Genomic DNA, 24,179 nt, shown 5'->3' with positions numbered 1-24,179 from the left:
GAAAATAACTATTTACCCATAAATTTCATGGAAAAACTTTAGTACCAACACTTATGACCTTTTCAAAAGCTATTTTGCTTTTTTAATGGACAAAAAAAATTATTCCGTGGACGTCCGGCTGACAAATGTTTGTATGAAAACTGGCGTGGTCACGATAACTGCCGAAAAACTTGACTGATCAAGTCCATCGTTTTTTTACTCTTCAGTATGATCTAAAACTAAGTCCTTTCGAAAATCACGGTCTAATAATTCAATGTAGTTTATTTATAATTAGCAATAAACTAAAAATCCACTAATCGTTTGTATACATTTATCTATGTAAATAAGGTTCGTTTACAATACATGCGCAACAGCTTTTTTTTCTGGGTGGATAATGGCGCAAAAAATTTAGAAGTATTTTTTTCGAATTACTAAATAATTATACAATTTTTTTGTATTTTATTTTAATCAATTTTAATATGGAAAATGAGATTATGAGGCGTGTACTTTTGGATTTTCCGAAATATTTTAGTTTTTCCCATATAAAATGAATTTTAAAAAATTACAAAATCAATATTTACAGTACAACAATGAAAAAAGTTACGAAGAATAAGCATAAACAAAAATTGTTCGATCACAAAGCACTCTCTAAAGCTTTACATTACGTGAGTCGCGCAAAAAAAAGTTGCTTAAGCTCAACGTATCGATTTTTTATACAGAAATATACTTCTTCATCGAAAAAAATATCTTTTCACATTTTATCAATTATTATTGTAGAGTGGCAAAGATAAAAGTGAGTAACACGATTGAATCGAAGCATTTCTCTAATCTCCCGTAGGGTGTTTTCAAATGCGATAAATCATAACCACGCCTTTTAAATTATATTTTGTTGTGTGTGTTATATGAATATAGTTTGCGGTTACGATGTATAGTCGTTCGACATGAATGGATAACTTATATGTAAAGACTACTGGGGTTATCTCTTGCCATTTGACTGGTTAGAAAAAATATTTATTGCCAATAGCGTGACCATCGACATCTGGTATGTGCTTTATGGCTATTGCATGAAATCAAGTATTGTGTGAAAGTTGTGAGCTTCATTTTTATATAAATCATTATTCTCTATTAAGATTATTATTGACAATTATCTATGAAGTTGCTCCATAATAAAAAAAAAAAACCTTTTTTGTTTTTCATTTTCTTAGTCATATCATCTACAAATTTTCTTCTAGTCGTAAAATAATTTTTATCAGAAGCGCAGTTTCATGTCTTAACTCCACAAAAACCACAAAAAACTTCCATCGTCTGATATTAATGCTTTACGGAAAAAAAATTTTTTTTAATTTGACCATATCCATCGTTGTAGAAAATTTGATTCTCTACATAAAAGCTTTGATATGTTTCGCTCGTAATCTCAACAGATAAAAAGATTTAGAAATCCGCAGATAACTAAAATAATAGAATAATTATTATTTTCTCGGTAAGAAAATTGAAAAATGTCTAAATTTGAAAAGCCATTTAGCCCGTTTTCCGAAAATTGAGTTTTTGCCAGAGCTTGACGTTTTAATGTCCTAGAAAACTATTTTGAATATTGCACAATGCTATATTTATGCACGCGGATAAATGGAGGATAAATGATCTTAATTCTTGAGTGAATCACGAGGTAAATATTTTTAAATTGACAATTTAGTTGGAGTTCTGTGAAGATATATGCTTTTAGTTTAGCTTTAACGTGGTTCAACACACATACAAAGGTGTTAGTGAGAATGAGAAGTGATTCGAATTTATATATACACAGAGTGAACAGCTTAATACGGAAACTCCTACCAAGATACCAAAGTGGAAACGAAGGGTGCGAGAAGAGAATTTCCCTTTGTTCGAAATGTCAGTCCCTCGCGAATCTCTTGGTCCACCTACCCTTCCGTTAGAAAGCGCTGCGACGCTTCCTTTCTCGTTATGGTATCCTTCTTTGTCTGCTGTACTACGGTTTCCATGATGACACGCCGTGCTGTACTGAACTATGGCTTTTGTGCTCTTGTCAAGTTGTCGAACCACCCCTGTTTGTAGACTCACTGGCAACCAATACTAAAGCCAAACTTTCCCTTCTTCTTTTTCATCCTTACTTCTATTCGTGTACATCTATAGGTTTAGATTCTTCTGTAGGGACAGATATTTTTTTTAACCAATAGAAGTTGGCGTGGAAACTATCGTTTTCGTATTTTGAGACCAAACATATCAGTTGCAACAACAATCGAAGATGATATTTAACGATTTTCTATGTAAATTTAGCTGAAATGAAATAAGAAAAAGAAAAGTGACAAAATTGACTTCTTTCTTTATTTTTGTTATGAACATTTTTTTTTAATCCCAGATTAACCGAATCAATTTTATATTTATAAATATTAGCAAAATTTTCATTGTAAGATACTAAAAAATTTCAGTTCAATCAATCCTCTAAATAAAGTTAGTCATAGGTCGAAACTCGCAAAAACCGGGCTACGATTTATTATTGGTTAAAATTAAGGCGTGCGCGTAGTGCGCTATTCAAATTTCTACACAGCAAAAAATTTTGCGTCAATGCGTCAAAAAATTTTCTGTTAAAAGTTTTTGTGTTAAATATTTAACACTTTTTTGTGTTAATTCAATACTTTTTCGTGTTAATTTAAGACAATAAATGTTAAATTTACACATAAAAGTGTTAAATATTTAGCACAAAATTTTTTAACGCAATGATGCAAAATTTTTTATTGTGTAGTATATTTAAAAGACTAATGTTTTTTATATCAACTTTTTTTTCGGTTACATTAAATGTTTCCCGGATTTCTTTTGTTTTTACATATTCAGAATATAGTTAGGGTAGAAGTACCGTTTGTGGCCACTGTACCGTTCATGGCCATTTATTGTCCAAATAAACGATAGAAATGAATTTATATTAATAAACCATTACAAACTCAATTTGTTTTAATATAAGTTTTTTAAAACTCCACGAAAATATGGTTATAATATTATCATTTTTTATAAATTAATTCAAATGTTAACTGGCCAAAAACGGTGCTAAGGTGGCCGCCAAAAACGGTATTTCTACCCTGTATCATTTTTCATTTATTTGCAATTGCAATTTGTTTTTAGAACGATTAATTTGTTGATGAACACTTATTCGTTTATTTTCCATCACTTTAATATAAAAAATATATTAATCACAAGCAACACTTCACTTGAAAAAAACTGAAATTTTTGTGTTGATTTCACCGAAGTCCAAACACTAACTGAACCTCGAATTCTATTGATGGTCACTAATACGAAGAGTTTGTAGAAAAGTTTTCAAGTAGGAGAAATCATAAAAGTTTTTGTACAAGTCTTATTTTTCTACAGAAATAAACAGGACAATTTGTAGAAATCACGTCTTAGATTTATGATAAACCTCAATGAAGTTTAAACGTTTACCTACTCATGAGTATACCTGAAGGTATATTTCACTAAACATACAATGTTTATAATGGAATTTTATTTACGTAATACCAGGAAAACAAAATTTACAACTGTACAAAAATACTATGCAATGTATTTTTTATAACAACTCAAGTTTCATTTTTATGATTTATACTTAAAAATTTTACGATTAAAAAATCCATCTAATATTTAGAGGCTTGAAAATTATTGACTTTCATGATGAGGGCCACTTTTATTATTATGCAGATTTTTATTTCACTTATTGTTCACAATAGTTACCAGAATCGTAGAAACTAGGGCAGAAAAAAAAGTTGCAGATATTCATAATTGCTTTTTTAATTTTTACCATAGAGAAAACTTCACACTTGACTAATTTTTTCAGCTATATTAATTATTTTTTTGCTGTCAATATCAGTCACAATATTTTTATTATAATAAACCTGGTCAAAAGATTTGATGAATGGTCGTTTAAAATGAATTTGGACTCGAATGATATAACCGTGTCGGACGAAGCGAAAAGCATACGGAAATTGAGCAAAGTTTGCGTGTTTCGTCTGTTCTTTCATTTCGGGCCGAGGGTGCCACAGTACATCAGAAGTTGATTTATACTAAAAGGCGTCAAAACTTTTCCTCCCTTAGATCTTCTCGCACCAATTCTCTTTTCTTCGTTTTTATTGTAACTCCTAAAACACGGTCTTTTAGTCTATTTCTGTTATTCAGATGCTGAGTCAACAAATTCTAAAAAATTATTATATACTCTCATTAAGTTTTAGCTTCTAAATATATGATTATTCTCATGAACACGCGTACTTTATTGATCGTATGTTTATTATCATTTTTGGCTTATTTGATCCTTATCATTTCTTTTTTTATTATAATTTGGAAACAAAATACAAGAAATAGTAAAAACTGCTATTTTTTACTCAAAGCGCTCCAAAATATTATTCTTCAAAAAAAAAAAATAAATAAATAAATATTGAGTATTATGATTTTGAAAAATATTCATTATATCTCAAAAACAGTTTTGAACTAAAAAATTATTTACTTTAACTATTTAACTTTACTTTTATAAGTTTTCTGAGACAAAAAAAATGTTTACTCGTCATGAAAATTTTACTTCATCCACAACCGTAGCCCTTTTTTTATTTTTTTTACTTATAACTAGACAGAAATTATTAATTAATCCTAATAAACATCGTGAATTTAGACGAAATGTAATTTAATCTTTATCACATCATTAAATGATTTTATTTTTTTGTAAATAATTATTTGATAAAATTATAAACATAGTATACATATTGTCAAAAAGTTTTTAACTAATACAAGTATTAAATTTCTTAGCTGAGTTTAATTTTTTATTTACCTTTTTAATTGTATGGGTTGAACTAATTTTTACACCTATAATTTTCTCTTAATAAATTCATCAATTAATATTGTGGTTCACTCACTTATACGAGTTAAGAATGTGTAACTTAATTACATTAATTATAATAACAGTTATTTTAACACCTATTCATTAACATGTAAAGCCATAGCAACCATTACATTAATTATATATTTATAGTTTTTCTGTTTAGCACTGAATGTATAAAATATAATATTGAAGAAAAAAAAATACAATTTATAATTGCTAATTTTCGATCATAAACCATTTTCTAAGGCGTCGCATCATATGAGTCGTCCAAAAATCAATATCATAACTATAGATCATATACACGAATTTTTAGGGATCTATTTGACTTTATGCATTTTATAGCCATTTTAAAGCTACCTGTAAATTATAATTTTCTATTATTGAGTCCACTTACCTTGTACTTTTAGGAGAAATAGTGAAAGTTTCTGTTTAAAAGATCACGCCAGTTTTATGGACATATGTATAAATATCCTTCGAAAAAAACGTTAGGTTTTATATTGAAAAAATGTGAAAGTTATGGGCGAACCTTGCGAGTTCTAGGGTAGGTATGTTGACCATTTGTTAATGGCGTATTTCTAAAAAAACTACGTTGAATAGGTGTTGAAAAAATTTCCTTGAAAAAATTTAGTTTCTGCTTTTTTATTTTTATTTTTTTTTTATAGTTTATTTTAATGATTGTGATATTTGATTTAAAAAAATTAAAGAATTGAAAATTACAAATAAATAATGATGATAAATGATTTGACAGATTCAATAAGGATTATTTGGTGCCATTAATTTAAAAACAGTAAAAAGGGTAAATTCTATTGCATTTAAATCTTGATAGCTGTGTATTACAAGAACATTTCGTGAGTCTACCTTTTAGTTTTGAGTTCCACACAGTTGAATAGTTTGGATAAGTTGCTACTTGTTGGTTAACTTGGTATGATGATAAAGTTTATTGGAGCTCGCTTATCGGTTTCTAACGCTTGACTTCCTGAATCCTTCGTGGTTCATGTATATAGCCAAGTTAATTACGTGAAGCAATCGATCACCAGTACGATCTTACATTTCATCCTTTCTGATGTATATACGTATATATATACATCACTTCAATCTCATCAATGATATAAGGCAGTATATGATGGAGTAACATTTCAGTTTAATGATGCAGCACCTACTTCTAATATAGAAATAGGATAACAGTCATAAACCGGGCGCTGGCCGGAAAAATTGACCTATAACTTCTTCAGGGACGTCACGCTTTGCATCGATAAACGGTATTTATTACGGTATTAAAACGGTATTTTTTCTACACAGAAAGAAAAATTTCTTGACTGGAGAACAAAATTCTTGGCTCAAGAAAATTTTCGCGTGCTTGAAGAAAGACCGAAGTTATGTTGGTCGAAGTAAAAATTCTTCTTGAAATTCTATCCTTGGTAGAAGTAATTTTTTCTTAATTCAATTTATCGTAAATACTTGATACAATACATTTTTATATTTGATCAAGACTTTTAGATACTTTAGGGAAGTAGCGTCACCTATTTCAGTTAAGAAAAAGATTTTCTCACCTATAGAAAATTTTTCTCTTGAATAATTGATACCCATTTTATACTATTTTAGCGTGCAATTTTACATATTGAATAAAAAAAATGATTCAATATTATTTGATCTTCCAATTTGACATGTTAGTCAATAAAAATATTAATGAAAATTTACTATCGAGATATTTAATTTTTTGGAGCAAGAGAGAAATTTTCTCAAGGCAAGAAAATTTATTTATATTTTATCAAAAATAAAATTTTTGGAGAAAGAGGCTAAGTTTTCTTAAAACAAGAAGATTTTTTTGACTTCAATATATTTTCTTGGATCAAGATACGTATTTCTTAAAGTGAGAGAATTGATTTTGCCGGAATAAATGAAATTTCTAATGTCAAAAAAAATTTTTTTTTTCGCTCAAGAAAATAGGAAGAAAAAGATTTTCTTGACTCAAGTGAACCTTTTTTTCTGTGTAATGTTACCTAAATATTAAAATCTCTTACAATGTAGTTTTTATTATCTTTTTCTTAAAGTTTAAAACTAGTGTTCTAAAATGTTTCTTTAGGATACAGTTTATTTCATCACTTTTATCGTCTGATGTGATCAGTTGTTATTGAAGAAACAAAAATCAAAAAATAAAAAAAAGAAATACACTTCGTTAAACCAATCATCACTTCAACTGATGACCTTGACCTTTATTGCTTCATTTTGGAGATCAAATGCGTTTTCAAGAAGCTTTCTTCACTGTATTGGCTATTGTAAGAAGTTAAAAGTTGTATCTGATATCATTCCGATCAACTTTTTGTAATTTATAAGACCCCCGTCGTTAACTTTAGTCGGATTTCAATGTCTTTTATTAGAAGTATCTTAAAAACCAATCGTTCGCTTATGGTTCAGTTTATTATATTTAGCTTAATTTTCTAAGCACAAAAAATAAGACATAAATTTTTTTATAGTGGGTCCTAAACTTGCAATCACTTTTTACACACTCGGGTTCAAATTGAATAATTTTTAGAACTAATAATGATTATTGATTTTGTGATTCAAATATTAATACTTTTTTACAACAAGTAAAAATAATCGAATCAATTTTGTAAATATTTTAGACAATTATTAGCGATGCAAATAAAGGTAAAATCGAAAAATTACAAAAATGTATAGCTACGACGTGAATGGAGAGAGTGGCATACGTAAAAGAGATATAGTTATAACCACACATCATGCTACAACAGAATGCGAATAACAATGTACGTCCTGGTGGTGTAGTCACAAAATTTGCGTGTTGTAAACTTTGCTCGCTATTCGAAAACTGTTACACGTATTGGACAAGAGAGATTGTTACAATAATTCAATACAAAGTTAAAAATTTAGTCTCGTTTAAAAACACTATACCAATCAAACGTCAATCATCTGAATTCGTAAATGTAGTTCGTAGTTGTATTTATGATCACTAAAACATGTGCACACCATATATCATTTAATATTTAAATCCTCATGGTATTAATATTTTACAGAGCCGAAGGAATTGATATGTACTTTATTTAATAAATAAATAAATAAATGATACTTAAAGAAAATTTATGTTATCATTGTTATGATATCTGATATTTGAGTATAATTATATCAAAAATTTTAATGACTTATTGAAATAAAATTGGCTATTTTAAAATAAAATTGAAAATTTAACAATATTAAATGTAATATTGGCGCGCTAAATTCTAGATATACTTTAAAATTTTTCTAACTAAAGAATTACAAAAGAAATAAGAACCTAGATATCCTAATGATAAGCTAAATTTCGACTCAAGTATACTGTACATTAGAATTGTAACAGTTTTGTAGAGAAGGTCAATATCCGAGACCTCTTAAACCAAGAATCAGCTGAAAAAATCCATGACCTAAAGCTGAAAAGTAGCAAACTTAAATTATTACTGTTATAAATGATAATAGGGGTAATAAACTTTTCCCATCTAAATTGTGTTAATAATATGGATTAAAAACTAAAAATAATTCTTACCTAAAGTGCAATGGAATTTTATTTATAAACATCAACTGTTATGTTTTAAAATTGAAGCTTTACAGTGCAGATTTACATTATATAATTTGGTGTATTTGAGACTATAGATAATCAGAGAAGCTATAATCTGTGTTAGTGGTCATCCCTGAGCGTCCTTGCAAACTGGTTTCCCGTCGCTCAACACGATTATGTTAATCGCTTATGTGCATCATGGTATCGATAAGAGTAGATCATTCGCGCGTGCCGAATAAATTTAAAAATTCTTTTAGTTGAGAAAACTTCGTTTACGAAATTAATGGGTGCGTTAAATCTAATAAAATATTTTTAAAGCCTTTTCATTAGTCTTAACATTTTATTTTTTCAATTCATGTCACTTTATTCATACTTTAGAAGAGATGAATAGTATTTACAATAATGGATTACCGGAAAATGAAAATTTGATAAAAACTGATGATGTTCTTCACATTAAAATTATATAATAAGTAATATCATTGACCAACATTGGTCATTGATGTTTTCGTATGGTTATGTAGATATGATTGAAAGCCAGGAAGTCTGCCCCGATACAATGTTGAAGCTAAAAGCAAATAGATCCGTAGATACAGTCGAACAAAGGAAAACCATTGTAAACAAAATTAATGAAAAAAAAAAACTAATAATAATAATTTCAATTTCATTAAGCAATTGTTTTCTTTCTTTCATTTATTTTTAAGTGCCACTTTAAGTTGAACTATTTTATGATTTATGAAAAATAAACTGTAGTTTTCGAAGTTCATAATAAAAGCGATTAGTTCAATGTAAAATCAATGCATCTTATTTTCACGTTTTATCGATAGCAAGGAAAAATTAAAACAAATAAATTATAAAAAAATTCCTCTGGTCTATCAAAGGAAACTTTTAACTATTTCTTTCTCGAAGACTTCACAAATTTTTTCCCATGTACATAATTCTTTGACAAATATATCATTATATAATGTGAAGACATATCTTCGTTTAATTATTTATTTCTTAATAAACATTGGATAAAAATTTAAAACTCGTATTAAGAATGCTCATGAAGAGACTGTCATAAAAACATAATAGACATCTGTTGAAAAATAAAAATAAAATGAAAAAGAAACGGATTATTTTCTAGAAGAATCGATAGCTTCGCTGAAATAGCGTATGTATATCCTAAAATTCTCATAAGCTACTACGTTAATACAACATTTCAATCAATCTGGCTTTCTTTTATCATTTAAATCATTATATTAGATTCAAATTTCTGTAGTGCTGAGCTGTAATATTTCACGGATATTTTTTTCTCGAATTAATTAGTTTTTTATATGTTAAGGATAAGTTTAAGAAATTGTAATGTATAACGAGCAATAATTCATCGGAAAGGTGTTAATAACTTTTTTTTTCTGAACATTTATGACTAATATACTATTGGTATAATTATATGTTTTAATTCTTAATATAGAACAGTGGGAAGTTTTCATTTCTTTCTTGACTCTTAAGATTTCACATCTACTTAACGTAAAATAAATTTGGTATTGTCAATGTGAAGCATTCAATATTTAAGTTTCTGACAGAATATTTATTGCATCACTTTGTCTTGAATTAATCACCTTTAGTACGTGTGAAGACCGCTCTTTAAAAAATTCTTGTTATTTAGCTGGAAGATATGACTGCAGATTCTAATAAATTTCTTGACTTATTGATAAACCAGAATGATACATGAAGAATGAATTTTTTAAGAAAATTTGTTTTAATTTTCATTGCAAATTCAAACAATTTTTTCGTAATTTTTATTTGAAAAGTAGTAATATATCAAAGTTACGCAAAGATTAATAATTACTGTGGCCTAACGGTAATTAAAAAAAATTTTTTTTTCCATATATATTTTCCCCAAAATCTCTATGATTAAAAAAACTGCCCTATCTATGAAATAATTGTCAATAAAGGTATCATTGTGACCAAATGAAGCTACAATGTCATTGATTTCAGCATCGCTTGCGTGAATTAATCGTTATAGCCTGAAATAATTTTATTGGATTTGTAACTTAATAACCAATCTCTGAAATAATGCATCTCTCTGCACTATCAAATTTAAAACGATTATTTTACCTCTGATGAACTTGAACATTGACAGACACTCGATATGATTTAATAGGATTCAATGTTTTATTATAGATATGAATTCGAAATATTATCTATAACTCGGGATGTATCGTAAATTGAAGCCATTTTGATAAATAGAGGCCATCGTAGCAAAATGACGTCATCGTTCCCAATCCTACGATGGCGTCACGTGACGCTCCACCCTCTTTTCAATCACCTCTACCCCGAACCCACCCAGCTGTCAAGCCAGCTCCACCCCGTTTTTTTCTATTCTCTTGTTTATTGCATCGTAATATCGGTTACGCCATCTCTTGGATTACCATCGCACTGTTTTAGTTTTCAACTCATCAAAAAAGTTAATCATTATTCCGAAGGATGCCGCCACTCAAAAATACTCAATTTTAAATTTAAATCGTTCACATGACACATTATGTTTAGTTATTTTCTTGCCCTACTTTTTTTTCACTGTCATTAGTTTACTGACTCCAAGGTAAAAAATTTTTATTCTTATTTATACCCTGGAATTCCCGTGATAAATCGACTACTTTTGAACCTAATTTAATTGAAAAATTTTTTCTCTGTTTTTACCCTATGAAGGGGGATAGCCACGGTGAGGATCGAAAAAATAAGTGATTTTCGGAAACTTTTTTGACGGGGATAAAAAAGGAATTTGAAGATCGGGTTTTTTTTTTGTATTATAAAGTATACATTAAAGATTATTCTCCTAAATTTCTATTAAAAAATACCATGTTACAAAGTTATTAGCATTTTTGTGGAGCACCAAAAAATTTTCCCCACCACGGTGTATAATTTTTAACTCAAAAACGGATTATCTAAAACAAAAAAAAGAAACAGCGTTGTAATCTGCATACATGTGATTATCGTTGCACGTATGAGATTTTGAAAATTTGAATTTAAAAAAAAATGACGACATATTAAAAATTTTTGTCATTTTTTTGGATTTAAACAGCCTTAAATTAACTAATCAAAATTTTCAAAATCCCCTACGTGCAGCGATAGCTACTGAATAGAAAAATACGGTAATCAAAAAATTGCAAATTGGTTCATATTTATGCAAATTACAGTTCCCACCAGTTTCAAAAAAGTAGTTTCGAGAAAAACACGTTTTTGTCGGAGTGCCTCGCATGTAAAGTCATTTGACCCGCTGTCCCATAAAATGACTACAACTCGGATAATATTCGGAATTTTCATACATAACTCTAGATACATATTTTTTTATGTATACCAACTTTGATTTAATAAAAAAAAAAAATTTTTTTATTTTGAAATTTCACAGTCGCTATCCTCCTTAAAAACTTTTCCGAAGAAATAAAAATTTTTTTTGCTCAACCCAAAAAATGTGAGGGGTTAAAAAAAACTTATTTCTCGTTTTAGATTACTATTTTCAACTTTTTTTCTCTTTTATTTTATATAAAATTTTTTCTGAGCTTTGTCAAATTTTCAGAGTGGCATTTTTTATTTTCTATTCTCTTTCTAACTTGGGCAAAACAAAAAAGTTGGTCATTCAGACTATTTTCCTAGTTTTAAACAAGTTTCTTTTTATAATTGCATAATTTGTTCGGTGATATGTCTGCTTGATTCAAGACAAAAAAACTCTTAGAAATAACTTTTATTATTTTATTCTTAGAAATAACTGTATTTATTTTTATATGGTTATTATTTTAATTTGAATCATGTACGTTTTTTATCTTTTTGGGAATGTAAAGGACCCATAAATCAAGGATCTTCAGGTAAAAAATGCAATAATAACATCGATTACAAAACGATTAAACTAAAACAGTTTAATTTTTGTGTACTTTGAATTGTTCTGGCGTAAAAAACAAGTTGAATGATTGTAATGGTGATAAAAGTATAGTAGTAGTAATAGTAGGAGTAGTATAGTGTTGAAGAGAAGTAGGAAGGGAGGGCGATAAAATTTATATGGAGGGATACGAAGCACATAGAATCGCTATCGGCGACCATTCATCAATCCGGAGAATCAATACGCTAGAATTAATGAAAGCGCCGCGCGAACAGCGAGCTAACGGCCGGAATGTTAATCGCGATCGTCCCGTGTCCGACCCGAACCACATTCGCGTGTACCGTCAACTCCCAAGGGTCGGTTACTAGCCCCTGGGATCACACTCTGCGCTGCCGCTGTTGATGACAACAAAGCATTCGCAAAATTGTCAACCGTATATTCCATTCGATTCTCTATACGTATGTCCATTTATATATTTTCAATGGGCGCAGGTGAAGTCTCATCTTCACATATACACTCAAATATATTCATGAATTTTTCAGACTAAGCGTATGCTCCACTAGGCTGAGTATAATAATATTACTTTTTAATTTGCTAATGGATCTTGTCACAACACACTATTTATTTTTTTTTTTTTTTTTTTTTTTTTATTTCTTTAATATCATTCAACATTTTCTTCATTATTGACTCAAACTCATTTTTTATATTAATTTTAAATTTTGACTATAAACAATTTTAAAAATTTAATGACAGTCGGTAGAGCAGATTGACTTAGTATCATTAGACATTATCGTCTGACCAGATCTTCTTGAGAAGAAAGTTTACAGCTTAGCCAATACGGGGAGCTAAATTTTTTCAATTTATTTTCTCGAAAAAAATCAAAAAGAATCGTCAACTCATCCAAGCATTTTTAACATTCTTTAGGAAAATTGAAATATTTAAAAATGAGAAATTTTTGCTATTTTAGTTTGATATTAGAAAATCAAATTATTCTCAGTATTTTAATATGATGCTCTGAGGTCCAACTATTCTGACGATTTTAGACATGTGTATTAACTATATAATGTTTGAGTTAAATTTTATCGGGCTCATAATTGACTAATAACGGTGATGTGCCATTTAAAAAAACTTTTTTTTTCTTTAAAACTAATTCATGCTTGATCTCAATCAATGGAGTTATAGTAAATTTTATTATCTCTTATTATATTTATATTAAAATACGTAGTTAACATAAAAAATTTTGAAACTGATTTATTCTTGTTTAAATTCAAAAATCTTTCCAATAATACAAAATTAATAAAATGAAAAATAACGTAAATATAAATAATTTAATTTATAAAAAAATAATAAACATATTATACACACAATTTTCGAATGATTAAATTTGTTAAAATAATGGTAACACAAAAAAATTTTAAATGTTCCAAATAAAAATCAGCGCATGTGAACAATTGGGTATTTGCAAGATTTTTATATTCCTTAACTTTTAGTATTTTATATTTTTGTAGAATTTTTTTGAATTTTTGGAAAAAAAATTTTTGGTTCTTTTCCATAAATATTTAAATTATTTAATAAATAAAAAATAGTCGAAATTTAAACGAATAAGTAATTCCCTCTCGCGTATGTTACGTCATAGTGCATATTTTGTTTGAAATTGTTGGCGCCAATCTCTTGCAGTATACTTTTCTAAGCACGTGTAATCAGCTGTTGTGATTGTTGTTTAAAAAATACGTTTTGTAGTGTTATTTATTATAATAATCAAGAACTATTTAATTATTTGATGGCATCAAAAAATGGTTGTTGTTGGTGTATCGTGCCAGCATGTGAAAATACTGGTAAATCTACGCCAAATAAAATTTTTATAAATGTTCCATTAAATGCATCGAAACGAAAAAATTGGTTAGATGCATGTAGAAATAAAAATTATTACTCAGCATCAAGTCGGCTGTATTGTTGTGAAGATCATTTTGACGTAAGTATTGGTAAAAAAATACGTGAAATTCATCTAAAATAAAATCATAAACTTAAATTTTTTTTTCTCATAAGCGTAGTAATTAATGAATAAGTTATAAGTTGTTGATAAGTTATTTATAAATTTTAATAAGTTTTAGCTACAAGTGGACATGGAAAATTGGTTAGAATGGACAACGGTTGGTGGTAACAAGCGAATGAAAAATAATGTTGTGCCACATAAATTTTTTGAGCAGTCAAATTCTATTAACATAAATGAGACTTCCCCGATGGAACTAGATCAGCAAGACTTTGAAAAAGACGATTTTAATATTAATAAGGTTACAATAAACCAAAATTTAAGTAATACAATCGAAAGAATGGATCTACAATGCATAGACATAGTTAATTCCACCACATATCAAGATTCAGAAAACTATGTGTCCAATGTTTGTCAGGATTATCCTACTACTCGTAGTCAAAAAGTGAATGCTGCTGTTCAAGTTAAAATACGGAGCTTATATAGAAGTACTCAAGTTCAATGTAAACCGCAGACCAGAAATCGTGCTTCGTCCCCAATTGACCTATCATCAGAAAATAAAAATTTTCATGTTTCATGTTCTTCACCAATCAGTAATAATAATAATAATAGTAATAATAGTAATAGTAATAATCAACTTATGGACACTTCTAACACGACAATAAGTTCACTCCCAACTACTTCAGATAATATTTTATCCTCAAATGGAAGTACGGAAAATGTATGGAAAAATAAATTCCATCAAGAAGAATTTCAAAAATTGAATTTACGACAAACGTTTGAAAGAATTCGACAATTTCCTCGTAAATATATCGGGATTCCAAATGACTGCTTGGATATTATTGATATTTTACAGATTTCAAATTTGAGTGACGTAGATATATTTATTACATCGAAGAAGATAAGATTAAATGAAAGTTTCGCCATTTTAGCTGATGATTTCGGAATATCTACTTCAAATATAAGTCGTATTTTTACGAAAACTGTGCCTATTATGGCAGAATACTTAAAAGACTTCATTATTTGGCCTTCATCTTCGAGAATTAAACGCCAGTTGCCAATAAGCTTCCGAAGTCGCTATGCTGCAGTTGAATCAATTATTGATTGCTTAGAAATCGAAATAGAGAAGCCAACAGATCCTGTCAAACAATCACTGACTTGGTCTGAGTACAAAAAATGTAATACGATTAAATATTTAATTTCTTGTACCCCTGATGGAATCGTCAATTTCATTTCACCAGGATTCGGTGGTAGAACATCTGATGCTGAAATAGTGTCACAATCCGGATATTTGGATCGTTTGAAACCCGGTGCTGCTGTACTAGCTGATCGAGGCTTTAAGCATATTGAAAACTTGGTTATTGCAAAAAGCTGCACGTTAATTAGACCACCTACAGTAAGCTCTGCACAGAAACCAAGTCATGAAGAGGTCATTGCGACAAAGCGAATTGCAAGTCTCCGTATTCATATTGAAAGATTGATAAGAAGAATACGAGAATTTGAAATTTGTGAACCTCATTCGTGTGTTAACATAAAGCTAATTTCTCAAATGGATAATATTATGACAATCGTTGCTGCTTTAACGAATTTACAAGGAGCATTGATAAAAAAGACATAAGTCATTAGGCATCAAGTGAAACTGTAACATTTTATATTTTTTTACAATAATAATATGAACATTAAAACTTATTAAATAAATATCTTTTATGCAAGTAAAATAGTTCTATTTTTATTATTTTTTAGCTTTAATTATTTTAAAGAGTTAAATAAACGCTTGAAAATACATTTTTTCCAAAATCAATTCAAGTCTTTTAATAATTTATCTATTAATTCTGAGTCATAATCAATAATAATAGACTTAAAATTATTTGTTTTTTCAAATTTCGGGTCCGCAACAATAAACAATGCTTTTTTTCTTCCTGTAAAAAGCATTTGCATTTGCATTTGAGTTATGTATTTGATTGATACTTTATCATAATTATTTGTGTCAATATATGTACGAAAACTCTTGTCAGATGTTGGACACTTAATTTCCACAACACATTTTTTAAACTTTTTCTTCAACTTCTGCTCAACTCTTCGTAAAACCATAGCTTCTAATTGTTTACCTCGTTCCATAGCTTTTGTGTTTCGTAATTTTTGACCACCGACCAGCAATTCCACCAACATTCCATCGGTTGTATTACAACGGGATGCTTCATGAGCTTTTGATGCAGTAATTCGTCCATATCTTAATGTAAACCAAAGGTCACAGTCAGCTTGATCTTGAGTCTTTTGTTCGATAAGTTCACACAGTTCTCGAGGCATTCGATGAGTACTAAAATCTAAAAATTCCTCAGATGATGTTCCTCCCAAGTTAATAAATTCAACGAGTAAATTGTATATCGAAAGACTTTGCTCGGTATTTACAGGGTTGAAATACTTCAAGATTTGACTCTGTACAGATTTTCCTTTTGTTCTCTTCACAAATTCTTCTAACGTATTAAAGGGCTTAGTCACAGCGGCGGTGTCTTTATTAGAAGCAAAATCTTTCACCATAATGTATTTGATAGATGAGCCAACTTGAGAAAGAACAGACTTTCGCCAATAGCACTCAACATCTGTTGACGGTTCTTCAGATCGTCTATGTAACCACATGAGAAAAGCAATTGAGTGTTTACATCCACCTAACAAAGATATAAAAACAATAAATTTACAGGTATCTTTTTTTTAAAAATATATTTAATTTTATTAGCACATAACCTATGTATTATGCAAGTTTACGTAATTAATAAACAATTATAAAAAATGATCAAATATGAATAATAACGGTAATGAATTTATCACCGGAATATCTATAGACTATTTCATTTACCTGATGACGCCGCACAATCATGACACTGAATTGATAAAATTTCTTCGTCCACAATATTTAGGACTAAAGTCACTCTATAAGATTTATTATGTACTCTGTGCTCAGGGCAAATGAGACATTTAAGAGTACATTCTGATCCATCAAGTTTCAATTGGACAAATTCTATGGCAGCATCTCCATATGACTGTCTCCCAGATCTATAATTCAAAATAAATTAACCAAAAATAATAAGATATATCGACTAGCTTAAAAATTTATTAAATATCTTATAATATTTTTATTTCTCTGTAATTATACATACCGGTTAGCTTTTGCTCCTTGCATTTCTGCTGATATAAAATCAGAGTTAGTGGCGAGAAAAGACGCAACCATAAATGCATCAACTCGGGGTAAATTGTCAGATCGTGCCTGACTATAACCAGGATCTACTTTTCTTCAGGGCATTTTTGTTTATCTATTGATTATTTATCACTAACAATACTGTCAAACTGGTACCACTCGGCATATATAAACACTAAACATGTTCATAACCTCCATATACCACTATTCACGTCAGTTTTTTAAGAAAAATTTTCCGCGAAATCCATTATCAATTTTTTTTAATACTTTCAGTGAATTCTTACATTAATTATTAAATAAAACGAAACTTAAAGTAATAAAGTTATAAAAACTTAATTTGAACTTTTTAAACACTGTAAAATACAGTTTACCACTTTATATGGATTTAAATAATCGCGCTAATATATGCACAATGACGTCAAACCAATCACAACACGTTTCGAATCACGTGACTTTTTTATCATTTAGGACCACTTTTATTTATTTATTTATTTAAAAATTACTTGTTTAAATTAATTTTTAATTTTTTTCCCTAGTCGTTTACTTATTAAAGAATGCGTTAATTACATTTTTAGGGCAAAATCATTTTCATGCAAATACCCAATTAAGTACTGAAGGAATTATCAGTTTTCTAGAATAGTTAAAATATTCACAATTATTGGAGAAAATTCTGTTTATACAAGGACTAGTTTCAAGAGTTGTCTAGGACAATGAATTTTAAATAGCTCATGTCATATGGGTCTTCTTTTTTTTTCTTTTCTTCTAGTCCTTTACTTTATACCCCTTTGTTTTCACCTTTACTTTATTTTACAAACTCGATCTTTCCTGGTATTTTTCATCGTTGCATATCAAATCTTGATGTTCCTGAATCAAAATTAGTAACATTGAATGAAATATTAGCAGCATTGTAAGAAATTGAAGACATTTAATAAAAATTTAACTCTTCACAACAGAGTTTCGTAATAATCTGAAACAAAAATGAAAATTTATCGAGAATTACATCAGAAGTTGTTCGACGGATATCGAAAAAATAAATGTTTGTCAAGCATTTAATTAAAATCAATATTGATAAATATAACATAACGAAGCTCGTTAATCTTTATAACATTGTGGTGGTTACGATAATAGTAAAGTCGGCAATTTTTTTTCCAAATTTAACCATCATACGATCCACCCACAACTAACGAGTTAGTCGATGGAAGACTTTTAAGTCTGGGTGATGGTCGTCACCGTGACGAGCACGTGTGTACCTCGCCGTCTATCATTGAAAGAGATGAGTCCCCAGTCTTCAACATGGCTTGGCAAAGTTATTTTATGTATTAAATTTTTTATTCTCTCTGGCATATTCATTGAGACTTGTGTAACGTAATATTGCAATAAAAATAGAAAAAAAAATTTTTAATTGAGCTCATAGTAAATCGTAAATGTTTTTTTTTGTTTCAGGTGTGGCGTAGTGTCGTCAGCGAGCTGGTCGGAAGATCAAAAAATATTATTTATTGCAGTATCTCAAGATTCTGAGAAAGTTCACCGTCCAAATGCAGCAGACGACGAACTTTGACTAGTGACGCCTTTTTTCAATGAATATAAAATTATATTTAAATAGCGCTCTCCTCCCTATTAATATAAGCTTATAAAAAGTGCTTCAGTTGTTCCAAGTTATAGTCTAATGTGATAAATGTTTTTACTAAGTGAGCCCAGTGAATGTGATGTGATAAGTCAAAAAAAAAAGTTAAAAAATTTTCATGTCTGAGTTGTCTTTTTAAAAAGTGTGAGTGTTACGAGTTAAAGTGAGTGACAAGTGATATACCGATGATCTTACGCAAGTACAAAAGAATTAATTTATTAAAATTTTGAATAACAAAATAATTGATAAATTTATTTTGAATAATTGTGAAATAGTTGTGTTTGTGTTCAGTGCACAAAAGTTGGTGGAAAAGTGTGGGATCAAGCTGACAGTATAGTAGCATGAGTTCTTACTTTGCGAATTCATATATCCCAGACCTGCGTAATGGCGGGGTGGAACACCCCCATCAGCACCAGCAGCACTATGGAGCTGCCGTTCAGGTGCCCCAGCAGGGTCAGAGTGTCCAGCAGCCACAACAAGCTGCTGATCCTTGTGATCCATCAATGCTCAGGCAGGGAGTTCCTGCACATCATTATGGTGCAGCTGGAACTCAACAAGGTATGCCTTACCCAAGGTTTCCACCTTATGATAGGATGGACATTAGAAATGCCGCTTACTACCAACAACAACAAGACCATTCGAGTATGGACGGTATGGCTGGATACAGGTCATCATCTCCAGGAACGGGGATGGCCCACATGGGTCATACACCCACACCAAATGGTCACTCTTCTACACCTATTGTTTATGCTAGTTGTAAGCTCCAAGCTGCAGCAGTTGACCATCAAGGCACTGTTCTTGATGGTCCAGATAGCCCGCCACTTGTGGATACACAAATGCATCACCAAATGCATGCCCAGCATCCTCACATGCAGGCCCAGCAGTCCCAGCTTACACAGCAGCAACAATCACAACACCAGCATCTTCAGGCGCAGCAGCAACATATGCTGTACCAACAACAGTCCCAGCAACAACCAAATAATCAAACCCAACCTGTTGCCATTCACAACCAGCAACAGAATCCGACACAACAACATCAAGGTGTTGTAACGTCACCATTAGGACAACAGCAACAAAGTGCACCTCAGGGTGCAGCGAGCGCTAATTTACCTAGCCCACTCTACCCTTGGATGAGAAGTCAATTCGGTAAGCTCATTTAATGCTAAATAATCCTTTGTTTCCTATAACTAGAAACAATGTGTGCGCGCCTTAATATAGAATTGCATATACTTTCACGATCATATACTTGACTAATCACATTACGAGTAAATTGGTTTCACACATATTTCATCTTAATTTTATATAAGAATCGAGCACTGTCGCACTCTTTAAACGGATAGTGTACGTACGCATAATTTTATAGTACTTTTATTCATGTAGGACGTGATCTTGATGAGCAAGTCACGTTTTTGATTGAGATTATTCAAGTTCAAAATTTTTATGAGTTTATGCTTAGCTGCAATAGTTTTGAGTCTTTTTTATAAATAAGATTTAGTTCTGAATAATGTCTACAAAGCTACTTAAATAATCTATTTGCTATTTTTATCTGACCTCTGAAGTAGTGTTTTTTTACAAACACGTAGCTACATAAACATAAACCGGATCTACAAGAATAATTTTTATATTACTCCAATTGTATTTTAATAGGTAAAATGTAGATCGTAACGGTAAAAGGTTGTTTCGTATAAACTATTTTTTTACTCAACTGGAATTTTAAAGGCAACTTAAGATCAATGTATAGTCAACAAGTACATCGTAACTTCACTTCTTGAAAAACATATTTTATATAGGAAACAGGGAAAAGGTGAATTAATTTTTTTCTATCTGCTGCACTGATAAAAAAAATTGACTTGAATCAAGAGTCAAACACTTGAACTAAGAATACCATTTTGAAGAAAATGATTTTCTTGAGTCCCCTGATTAGAAAAAAAGATTTGAAACGATTCGAAATGGCTCAAAGCGATTAAAAACAATTTAACTTGACAAATATATAGATATACATTTTGCATGGGTTAAATCGTTTTAAATATTTTTTTTTTTTTTTTTTTTTTTTTAATAAGGGTCAAGAGAATAAATTCTTGAAGTAAAAAATTATTCTTGGTCTAAGAAAATTTTCTTGTTTCTATAACGTATTGCTTAGCTAGGATTACCGGATGTTATGTGACGAGCGCAATGTTTTTAGCATGAGTACATCAACTTTGAATTATCTTTTCGAACAGATGCTAGGTACTAAAATTCCAAGTTTTCATACAAACGATGGAAAAAATATAGTTTTTGTGTGAAGCCATTCCTTACTTTCAGTTCAAAATTGTTTTGTCTCATTCTTCTCTTCTTTTATAGTACTAATAATTTAATTTAATTTGTTATTGTTACTGGTCTAAATCTATTTCAGTCTGAAAAAACTTTCTGTCAAAAATTTTGTTTTCATTTTGAAATAAGTTGTCCGAGCTGATTGACTAAATAATGACGTTACTTGGTTTGTTTATTAATTTTATGTAGCTTTGAGAATCATTTAACTAATTCTTTGTGACTTACGAATTAGAGAGAGATGACAGGGGACTGATAAATTAAGTGCGAAATGGAGAAAAACTTCAAAATAGAATGATATGCTAAGATGTACGGTTATAACCAATTACATCACATTAGATACTTTTGGACTTGAGATATAGATCAGAGTGAAAAACGACTTTATTTTTTTTATCTTGAACGAAAAAATGTTGGTTTATCGTGTTTTCTTACTAAAGATCTATACTATTAGAGATTTATTAGAGGTTTCTGGTTTTTGCTTGAATTTTTTTCGGTCGGTTAGAAAAAATAAAGTCCTAAAGAGTAGAAATAGATCTAAAAATTTTGAAGTCTTTAACGAGTTTTAATAATAATTAAAATTTAATTAATATCACTTTAACATTTCTGCTATGAAATTGATCATTCTTAAGTTTTTATTTTATGATATTCGTTTATAAAATAATAAATAATACATGAGTTTAGCATTTTTGAATCATTTTTATAATTTGTCGAATTCTATTCTACCAATGGTCATAATGAACCGTTTTTATCGTCTGCTGAAAAATTCTTAAAAAATAAAACACGTGATATTAAAAAGGCGGTAACGATATTGAATTCACGATTTATTAACAAATACTTAATTACTTTGAATTTCAAAAAAAAATGTTTACGCACACAAAAAGAAAAAAAGTCTTGAGACAAGCGTAAAGTTTCTTAAATCAAGAAAATCTTAAGGAAGACTGAAAATTTCTTGAATGAAGTTAAAATTTTTTGAACGAAGTTAAATTTTTTTAAGCCAAGAAAATTTCTTCTTGCTCCAAATAACTTCAGTCTTAATTATAATTTTCTTGGTTCAAGAAATTTTTTTTTCTGTGTATAAACAAATGAAATTAGTAAATAAATAAAAAAAATTGCTAACTAACTTATGAAAATCAAATTTTCGAATAAATATCCACTAAAATATTGTTGAAATTGTTTCATGTAACTATTGTGTTCTCAAATATTTTCAAGCAAGAATTTACCCTTTGTAGAGGTACAAGGATAATGGAATGAAGTTCAAAATAGTGTCAGTGAGCAACAATAGCACCTTTAATATTACAAATGTTTTTGAGAAAAAAAAATTTTCAATTGCAAAAATAAAGAGCACAAAAATTGAAAAACTGAAATATTAAGTCTTGTTTGATCCCTTTTATTCTTTTCGTTACGGGTGTTAAAATGACTTTAGTTGAAACGTAACGGGCTGACGATTTATGACGGCTATAACTAAGTAATAATAGTCAGGTCGTAATTTAAAGAGCTTTGTGTTTTTGCTGCTTAGTTGGGATGGGTAAAAGCAGGTTGCAGACCTCCTGCTGATTTTGCTCCTATTTCGTCAACCTTCTTACTTCTATATTGACTGAACCCGGTGAATTATTACTAGAAATATTGCCTAACCCTCGCCAGGACCTTCGCAATCTTTACATACAATGATGTCATACTCTCTTCCTTCAGCAGTTTTCCCTGAGATTTAGTTTCTTCAGACTTGTAGACTAGTACAGAGGTTTTAAGTGTAAGTTTTTTTTTTTTTAAGTTATGTGCAATTATATTTAATATTTTTTTACGTTAGGGGTGCGTTAATTATTCCAAGTTTTTTACTGGGATATTATTTATTTATGTAGTGTTAGTTTAATATTTAGTAGTGGACGTGTTTCTTGCTTTAATTTTAACCGTCTTATACCATCTCTCGGTCGTATGTGGAAACAAACTAACGTGTACAAGTATATCATGATTGGCCGATAAACGTTCTGTATGTTGAATCGGTGCCTGCACGAGTATAAAGACTTTCCTGAGGAGTATCTTCACCGGTCACACACATTACACACACGTGTTATGTATGTACGAGTTCTTATAAGTTGATCATAGATGTCGGTAGAAGTTACTTTAAAAAACTACTGCACTTTTTTGAACTGTGTTATTTTACGGGACCCTATCGATTCTTTTTTCCTTTTTTTTTAAATTATTTTATAGTGATTCATTATAGCCTGAATTATATGTGATAAATGTACGTATTTTTCTTTATGACATTAGTTAATAATTTTAAAAATTAATAGAGAATCATAAAATTTTAGTTTTGTTGAATTTAATTTTTTATTCTATGAATGTTTAGCAGCAATAATTATACAAATAATCCTGACTAACTTCATTGAAAAAAAAATATTAATTATCGATATAATTTGAATTTGCAAAAAAATCATTGAAAATTTAGTTTTACTAGTTTATAACGGACTGAGACAGAAGATTAGTTAAAAAAAAAGTGACAAAATCACTTGAAAATTCTTAACAGTTGTCGATACTTGGTTTACAGTCAAAATTTGTTTAATTGATGAGCCAGACTAGCAAAATTCGCTATTAATTCATATTATAATTCAATTTTAATTACCTATCATGATATCTTGAAGTCTAAACAAAATTTTGCTTCGAAATTTCTTGCAATCCATTATGTAACTTATTAACATACTTATGTATTATTTATCAGAATTTTTCTCATCTCACTTTCTTAAATGAATCTAAATTCATTTTTATTGTTTTAAATCATATAATAATATTTTCTTACTGATTTGATTAATAATATGTTCAAATTTAAA

The 24,179-nt window shown here is 29.4% G+C and overlaps 1 protein-coding gene across 3 annotated transcripts in view; it reads left to right on the top strand.

The window, feature by feature from the left end:
* LOC141529303 (homeotic protein antennapedia-like) overlaps positions 1–24,179 on the top strand; it is a 139,335-nt gene that overhangs the window by 101,383 nt on the left and 13,773 nt on the right. For all 3 annotated transcript variants that reach the window (XM_074245807.1, XM_074245806.1, XM_074245808.1), the window contains one exon: positions 18,870–20,196. In XM_074245807.1, coding sequence (XP_074101908.1) covers positions 19,392–20,196 — 805 coding nt within the window. In that variant the 5' untranslated portion in view covers positions 18,870–19,391. The remainder of the gene's footprint in view (positions 1–18,869; positions 20,197–24,179) is intronic.

Source organism: Cotesia typhae, unplaced genomic scaffold (genome assembly GCF_013202065.1).
Source record: "Cotesia typhae breed Kobodo isofemale line unplaced genomic scaffold, CoteBio_Ctyphae contig_48, whole genome shotgun sequence".
NCBI classification, from domain to species: Eukaryota; Metazoa; Arthropoda; class Insecta; order Hymenoptera; family Braconidae; genus Cotesia; species Cotesia typhae.
The sequence above is the reverse complement of the archived record's forward strand: the minus strand, read 5'-3'. Positions and strand labels throughout refer to the sequence as shown.